The 9,005-nt window shown below is 35.6% G+C and overlaps 2 protein-coding genes across 2 annotated transcripts; one reads left to right on the forward strand and one right to left on the reverse strand.

The window, feature by feature from the left end:
- Positions 1–458: 458 nt before the first annotated feature.
- capslb (calcyphosine-like b) lies at positions 459–2,267 on the forward strand. Its single transcript, XM_042710853.1, has 5 exons — positions 459–535; positions 1,230–1,382; positions 1,457–1,637; positions 1,728–1,937; positions 2,138–2,267. Exons 2-5 carry the CDS (start codon positions 1,246–1,248, stop codon positions 2,240–2,242), a joined length of 633 nt encoding a protein of 210 aa, XP_042566787.1. The 5' UTR covers positions 459–535; positions 1,230–1,245; the 3' UTR covers positions 2,243–2,267.
- Positions 2,268–3,908: 1,641 nt separating this feature from the next.
- Positions 3,909–6,521, reverse strand: il7r (interleukin 7 receptor). Its single transcript, XM_019092105.2, has 8 exons — positions 6,083–6,521; positions 5,648–5,756; positions 5,373–5,512; positions 5,155–5,294; positions 4,882–5,038; positions 4,576–4,672; positions 4,424–4,487; positions 3,909–4,327 (listed from the first exon to the last, which is right to left on the reverse strand). Exons 1-8 carry the CDS (start codon positions 6,132–6,134, stop codon positions 3,989–3,991), a joined length of 1,098 nt encoding a protein of 365 aa, XP_018947650.2. The 5' UTR covers positions 6,135–6,521; the 3' UTR covers positions 3,909–3,988.
- Positions 6,522–9,005: the final 2,484 nt, after the last annotated feature.

Genomic DNA, 9,005 nt, shown 5'->3' on the forward strand with positions numbered 1-9,005 from the left:
GGCCAACTGGAATCTAATGCTGGAATCTGTTGATTTGTATATTTGGTATAAGTGAATTGTGGCATTCCAAATAGACACATGTAATCTTGCAATTATTAATAAATGATTGATTAAATTGTATTTACTTCTGTCCGTTAATATTGTGTATTTAAAGTTCATATTTATGGTTTTATTACCTTTCAGGAGCGTTCTATTGTGTTTGTCTCCAAACAAATAATGTTCCTAAACAAACTAACAACGTATAACTCAAAAACAACAACCATTGTTTCATATTCAAAATTCTGTTTAGCTGTTGTTTTTGTACCGTCTGGCTGTTAAACAACAACCAGTAAACTTGAACGACATAGGAAGGTCAAACATCGCGTTCTAATAGACTGTATGGTTCTAATCGCCTGAAGCGAACGCGAGAATGACCAATCAAAAACAACAACTCGTCACTATGGAAACACTGAACGCTAAAACAGGAAAAGCCAAACAACTAAGGAAATCCAGGTGGTTTCAACAAATTAATCATCGTTTTGTTTCACTTCTCTACGTGAGTATGCAGCGAATAGATTATTACGGATAAATGAAGCCTTTATTTTTTGCCTAAATTTCCTTTTTCCTAAATAAAACAATTTAAAAACAATTCGCTTTCTCACTCCATATTTGACCACACATCGAAAAAAAACACCACGATTAGAATTACTCAGCCATAGCTCATAGGTAATAACTGTATTAAAGGTGAATTACTATAATATAATTACAATGCATGCCGTTTTATGAGCTCATATTCAGAGACTACATGGAGTAATTTTAGTTTTAGAATACATTTTGTCACACCATATCATTTAAAAATGAGCTAGTGAAAAAAAAAAAGGTGAAAAACTTCAAAGGTATGGCAACCAGTTACAGGACCTTTGACTTTCATTACACGTTCATATACATTTTAACAATTTCCTTAAACACATCAGGCATCAACTACATAACAGAGGGTTTCATAGTCATTCCATACAGTAGAACAACCATTTTTTGTTTCCTAAAGAATCTTTCAGTAAACCGTTTTTAAAAGAGTGAAAAAAGCATTTCAAAATTCTAAATAAGCTTTTTCTACTTTACAGAACCTTTTGTGCAATTGAAAGGTTCCATGGATGTTAAAGGTTCTTTATGGATGCCAATAAAGAACCTTTATTTTTAAGCGTTGCCAAATAAACAGATAAAAGCCTAAAAATCACTCTTGTCACCTTCAGATCAGATAGGTGTAGGATGGCAGGTACATCGCGGCATGACCGAGAGATGGCAATCGGTGCCAAGAAGCAGCTGGCAAATTGTTCAGACCCCATTGAGCGTCTGAGGCTACAGTGTTTGGCTCGAGGGTCTGCAGGAATCAAGGGACTGGGCAGGTACAGTATGCATTGTAAGTGTTGCTTTATATAGATTGAAGTGCAGATATTTAACTACAGTCTGATGTTCTCAGGACTTTTAGGATCATGGATGATGATAACAGTCGCACACTGGACATGAAAGAGTTCCTGAAAGGCCTGAGTGATTACGGTGTGCTCATTGAGAAAGAAGAGGCTATGAACCTTTTTCAACAATTTGACAGGGACGGCAGTGGATTAATTGTATTTCATTTCAGGCAGATCACTCTTAGGCAAGTTTATTGTTAATTTCATTTTTTTGATTCCTGCGACCACTGACTCGCCAGTTTAGTGCTCATGTTGTTATTTTCATTCATGTGACTGCAGCCACCCATGTCTAATGCCAGAAAGGATGTGATGCTACAGGCATTCAAAAAGCTGGATAAGACCGGAGATGGTGTGATTACAATCGAGGATCTGAGAGGAGTATACAATGTCAAACATCACCCCAAATATCGAAACGGTGAGTGGACCGAAGACCAAGTATTCCGCAAATTCCTGGACAGCTTTGACTCTCCGGATGACAAGGATGGGAAGGTATGAAGATGCTGAAAAACATTCTTTTTTTATCTAAAACATGCAGTACCAAGCATAACAGTGTATTAATAGTACACAGACTGTCTGTAGAATAAGTTCTTTGGTTTTAAGCATACACAATCACAAAGTTCCCCCGATGCCACCATTAAAAAGTCATTTTCTGAACTATTCTCTTTCATCATCCTGTTTTCACACATCAGGTCACAAAAGAGGAGTTTTTGAACTACTACTCCGGCGTGAGCACATCCATTGACACAGATATCTACTTTATTGTAATGATGAAAAATGCATGGAAGCTTGACTAAACTTCTAAAACATCTATTTTTGGGTAAAGACAACTCAACTTTCAGCAAAAGTATGTCTTGACCCTGTCATGACCCTGTTAAACATTTCATAATATTTATTATTTAATTATTAACTTTAATATATATATATTAAAGTTTATAAAAAGTATATACACACATTTTGAGCACATGAGAGCTTAAAAGAAACTGGCACAGTTTTGACAAGGCTGAATCTAAAATAAGGTGGCAAGTGTTTACCTTTGGTGTCTAACAACTATTAACGTTGGGTTTTTGGGAATCTACCACACATGATCAAAAAAATCAACCAATTACTTATTGCACACAGTGTTTCTCACTCAAGACAAGCAGCTGCACTAGTAAATGTATTGTTTTATTCCAGAATCAGGCACACCATCAAACAAACGCAGGTGGTGTGGTATTATGATTGTGTGCATTCTCTTTATGTGGCTATTGAAAGCTGTCTTTGCACCTGCTCAGATCCCTGTGAGAAACACTCAAAAACTCAAACACAAATTATGTTCGTAATTAATTCACTCCAAAATTCTTCTCTTTCTTTCTGGGTTGGGTTTATCCTTCTGCCTGGCTGGTTTTGGTGATGAGGTGTCTCTGAAAGGGCTACCAGTTTGTTTTATAAGACTATTTTCTCTTTTCCATTTACAGGTGACAAAAGATGAATTCTGGAACTATTACAGTTTTAATGATGAAGACTGCGTGGAAGTTATGAGGAGTTTTAAGGATATTAAGAATGAATCTGGAAAAAGAAGATTCCTAAATTCTGTGTAAAATATCTGAGTTTATAGATTTAGGGATAAATTCTGTGTAAAATCAAATAATAGAAGTTGTATCAGTGGTAACTGATGTTTGCTATTTTACAAAATGTGACTAATTTAATAAATGTTTTATAATGGTTATAAAAAAAGTCTTGTAATTCATATTTATTTATGCATGTTATTGCAGAGGCTATTTTACAAAATGTGACTAATTTAATAAATGTTTTATAATGGTTATAAAAATTAAAAGCCTCTTCAGATTAAATGTAAAACATATTCTACGGTTATGCTTGTTTTTTATACATTCCTTTATTACACATCTACAAAACAAACATAACTATATATATATATATATAGGCTACAACTGAATTGTATTACAAAACTATCATTACGAGCAGTTGTTTTTTTAATATACACAGAAAATATTTATTCTAATCATTATAAATAAATCCTAGAATTATCGAAAAAGTGCCACTTGAACTGTGTTTGAAAGTTGTGCGTGAGGTTAACAGAACCTCTGTTAACCTCTCAGCTTTCCTCAGGTATATTTACAGATGAAAATATACATGGATAAATGTCTTGCAGAGGATACTGAGGCTAGCAGCAGTTACATGAGGTTTGAGTATATGTGTGATGACTTCAGAAATGCGGATTTCTCTATTTCAGATCACACTTAATGCCTGTGTTTCTGAAACATTCAGAAGGAAATTGGCTACCAAAATGGAGACCACAGCTGTGCACGATGCTTGGTTGAAAACGAAACCTGTGGATGACTGCAGTGATATGTACAAACTTGGTTAACATCAGAGCTACAAACCGGACATGACTAGTGACGTGTAAAAGCGCCTCATACATATAAAACAGGCTTATTGGGTTATTAAATGCATCATAAACAATCTCAGTTAACCTTTTATCAAATACAAACCAAGGGTCTGTAAAATCACAAGTGAACTGGAATTGACTTAAGACAGTCTCTTCATTGCGTATTGAAAAGGCTGGACATAGTGACATAGGCTTCATCTTTACATTCTCGTCGAGGGGCTGTTGTGCTCTGAGTGCTGCCGTTTTCTCTTTCTTTCAACAAATCTGGTTCGTCTAACAGTCTAATTTTAAGGTTAGACTGATCTCTTGGAAGCCATTCATCTGCTTTCATGTCCATTTCACTCAGTGATGTGCTTGAGGAACTGGCTTGACTGTAGCGCTGCTCATCCAGGTCATCTTGAAGCTCAGGGCCAGATGGCTTTTCATCGACGTAATCCACACGGTGTATGAAGACATCGCTGAATATCTCAGGACTGAAAGTGAAAGGAAGACCCTGAAAACGAAAAAAAAAAAAAAGTCAGTATGAGGATGCTGAGTGTCCCGTGTTTAATCTCAATGAAGCAACAACACACATGATAAATTGAATTACCCTGTGCATTTGTGCAAGAGTTGCCTTCGGGTGTGGGATGTTTGGTGTAATGTAGTCTTTTATGCTGGGTGAGAAAACAAATAGTACAGGTTTAAAAAAAATAATGAAATAGCTTCTTGTGTGTGTGTGGTCAAATGAGGTAAAACACTCACTTTGTTCTCCATCGCAAGGTCCCCAAAACAATGATGAGCACCAGAACGACAAAGAAGGTGATGATGCAACCAGCCTTTGAAAGGTCAAAATTATTTTCTGTGGTAGTAATTGTAGAACTTGTCATCATTTCCAGCATCACAATTTACAAACATGATTAATAATGGTTAAAATGTTATTCCACATTTTTTTAAATCCTAAACCAATCCAAAAAAGGGCCAACAAGGAGTGTTTATCATACTAAACATAGCATAACAGTAGTATCTTCTCGTGTAACAGACATCTGATCTCCAGTCAGATCCACTCACTTTTCATAGTGAAACTGGCATTTGAACTCCACTCACTCCAGCTGCCATCAAAAAACTCCACAGGTTTTGCTCTAACACGTGTATAGTAAAGACCATCTCCACCAAGTCTTTCCCTGCTGATACTGAAGTTCTGATATGTTATAGTAAGGCTCATGGGCTGCAGAGAAAGAAAACATAGGTTTCATTTGCTAAATTCACGTTTATTTGTTAAATGTTAAACTCAAAATTATTTTTAGGGAAAATCAAGTCTAACAAACAAATAATGAGAAACACCTCCTCGAGTTTGTCCCCCCAGATTTCCAGTTCGAATTTAGGTTTCCTAACATAATCATGACTGAATTCAAACCAAATGAAAACGTCTTCTGTGTCTTCCATGTAAGTGGCGAGCTTCATTTCAGGAGCTGGGATTTTGACTGCAAAGGCAAAGACATGTTAGAAAGACTGACAGACAGGAAACAGACAAAGATAGCTAGATAGCTAGACAGACTTGCCAATTTTTGACAGTTTGATAGTTTCAAAAATCTCGTCTCTTATTTGTAGCGTGTATTCTCCTAAAACGCCCAAATCCTGAAAGGTAATTTCTCCTGGTCCAAAAGTAGCTTTTTTACACTCTTTAATACCTTCCGTTTTGCTAAACAGAAAAAAAAAAAAAATGTTATTTCCAGTTTAGTCAACATCATGGCTTTAATCAAGCATTGTTTCACATGATATCCAAACACTCTAGTGACAGACACGGTTTTTATTCATTTCCAGTCAGAGTAAATACCAGAGTCTCGTGAATACTTCCTCAGCGGGTTCGTAGTTGAGCGAGCAGGTCAGGTTACTTTGTTTGAGGGTCAAAGTGGATGTGCAGGTCACATCTTTATCAGACCCATCTATAAGGTACCAAGAGGAAAAAAACAAACTGTCTATTTTTTCTAGTCACCGTTAAGTCTCCACCTTATGTTAGTGTGCTTCACTGAAAACTAGCCTGAATGGTTTCACATGAATTTACCCCCATAGGCATATATCTCTTTATGATCATACTCATGTCACTAGATAGCTACAGTCCAGCAGCATTTACAGTCATTATACAGGAGTGCTCGCCAGCGAATAACCACTCCCATTGAAAACATATTAAAAAAAGTTAAAATAATAATAATAATAATAATCTATGGATTCTCCGTTTATTATTTACAGTCTAAAATCTCAAATTACTCACCATCATCTCCACTCTCAGACAGAACCAAAGGACAGAAAACAACTAAGAGCATCCATAAAACACCCGCATCTCTGATCCAGCAGTACAGGCATAGATCACTCACGTCTTCATTACTCACACACTAGTGACAAATGACAGCTCACAGTGGTACTTTCAGAGGACAGACTGAGAGAGAGAGAGAGAGAGTGAGACTGAGAGAGCGCGTCTCATTTCTTATTTGTTTCCTTTCCTTGCTTCCTTTCCACGTATCTTAACTTCACCCCGCTTTATGGAAACAGATTTGTGCCTTTAATTTTGAACGCAGCTTCTCAAGAAACTAATGAAAATCTAAACAAAATTAATAAAACGTATAGGGAAAAATCCTTGACTTCGTATTTAAATACACTGCATGCTTTGCTAACTGGTTTTCTCTTCTTTCTTTCGCTGATCTGGATTTCAAATGCTTGGCAGAATTGTCTTATTTATGCTCTCTGGGCTTTAGTTCGCCTTTCTGATGAAAATCCCTCATGGAGGCGGGGCCAGCAGCGGTGGGTTCTCATTGGCTGACGAGTTTTTGATTGACAGCTTCTTAACCTGGACGTGAAGACATAAGTGTTGTGTTGTTTCGGCTTTCTATCTCATTTTAGTGACATAAAGATCTGAGTTTTTTATTATTGATATTATTGTTTGTATTTAACCTATACTGCTACTTAGTCTACATAAGCTTTGAGAGATCAAACGCGAGAGAAAATTAAAGTCTAGGAAGGTTTGATTGGTAGGCTTTAGACTTTCAAGGGTATTACATTTACACAAAGAATATTTTTGCTGATAATTGTTTTTATCTTGAGGATAGTTTTATTTAGTTGAACATTATTGTCTAATATTTAAAATAGGAAATACATATTTGAAAAATCACTGACACGGTTTTAATTGTGACTTTTACAAAAATACGACATTATTCAGTTATACTGACATTATTGTCACTACAGTATATGCACAGGTGAAAGTGAAAGTCTTGGATCAGTTATGTTGTGACAGGAAAAACTAGAACCCACAAAACACATGTAAAGCACAGTATGCTCATAATATACAGAAAGAGTATATAATATACAGAATATGTCTATCCTTTGAGTAGTTCCTGTTACAGTATCAGTAACACAGTAGTGACTGGGTACATTATGTGGTACTGGAGTGTAATATTACCAAAAAGTGACCAGCAAAAATGTTTCTCTTATCGTTTACTCACTTTAATGCCATCCCCAATCATCTCTGTGAGTCCATATAATGCAAGTGCATTGTAACTCAAATTTACATAGGCTACATGTTTCAAGTAACTTCAACGGTAAATTTGTCAACTTGAGCAGGACCCAGACTTTCACTTTGTACAAGAGGTGACTCAACACAGCACCAAAACTTTTTAGCATACAAATGTTTAAAAAAGTCCTTACAATCACATATGAAACTTACATGACAGGCTAAGCCAAATTAGACATTTTTAACATGACTATATGAAGAAACAAACACAGCAAGGGCATATTAGCCAAATAACCAAGGGAAGATAAATTTGTGACAGAATACTGTAATTTAATTCGACGTGGTCTTTGACATCAGCAACAAAAGGCATAGGAAGGGTTTTGGTGTCCTATATAGGTTTATATAATTAATCCGACAGTTTTCTTGCTTCTATCTGCAACCGGATTTGAACAAACCTGAGACACATTTTCGGATTGCAACCCAGTTGAGGACCACCACTCTTTACTATACGTAACAGCTGTTATAGCAGTTACATCAAGACAAAAATCTTAAAACAGAACAAACACCACTTTATTAATGAAACAAAACGTTGAGAACAACAGACAGAGGTTGTGGGTTTGACTGAAACTGTTGCAAACATTTTGGTTGTTGGAATGAAACTGATGCCTGAAAAAGGGAGACATGCTTCCTTCCTCTTGTTAAATAAAGAGAAATAAAGCGTGTAACAACAACAAAAAAAACTGTAATATTTGTTTATACTAGAACATATAAGAGATTAAAATTGATTTAGTTCAATGCATGAAATTTTTTTATAGTTATTATAATCATTATTATTAAGTATTATTGTTAATATTTAGACAATATTTCCAGTAACATTACCAAAAATGTTTTGCCATGTTTCTTTGGCATTGCTTACAGACAATTCGCAAGAACAGCAGGTACAGATTAAATAAAAAATAAAAAAGTCCCCTATCAGCATATACCTTCAATCTAAAAAACAAAAACAAGTGGTAACCTATTACAACCCACTTCCTGTCGCCTCCAGCAAATGAGTTTACGTAAAAATGAGGCCAGCACATCGTCAGCCTAAGCTGCTTTCTCTTCTCCTGTAAACAAAGTGTTCAAGTCACAGGCAAAACTGGATTAATGTTTACAAGAGAATGACACAGAAGGTTGATATTAAAAGTCATATAAATTGAGCCTGCCATAAAAAACCACTGCAGATTGTACTTTTAAAAATATCTTGAACATTTAAAAGCATCTGAAACTTGCATGAACTAATGACTGATTTCAATTAGAAGTCTTGCAGGTACACAACAATATTTAATCATTTGGTGTTGTCTATATTAGTGTGATTGTGTTGTGGAGAGACTGTGGTTACCCAGCTGTAAATCTAAATAGTTCCTCTACCTACAAAGGACACTGGCCTTTGGTTATGATTCATGAAGTGTCACATGAAAAAAAAAAAAAAAAAAAAAAAAAAAAGATTCAAAGATTTTCTTAAAAATTAAAGTTTCAACCTTCCAAAAATCACAGTGCTACATGAGCAATACTAGATCTTCACAGAATGACTCTACAAGTGTTTCTGTCTGCCAATAAGAGAAAACTTTTACAACTGATCATTGTTGATACACATTGGTGATTCGGATTTTGACCCATCGAATAACCACATAAACGGATGTGGTGTGGC

This window comes from Cyprinus carpio, chromosome A21, assembly GCF_018340385.1.
Source record: "Cyprinus carpio isolate SPL01 chromosome A21, ASM1834038v1, whole genome shotgun sequence".
Lineage (NCBI taxonomy): Eukaryota > Metazoa > Chordata > Actinopteri > Cypriniformes > Cyprinidae > Cyprinus > Cyprinus carpio.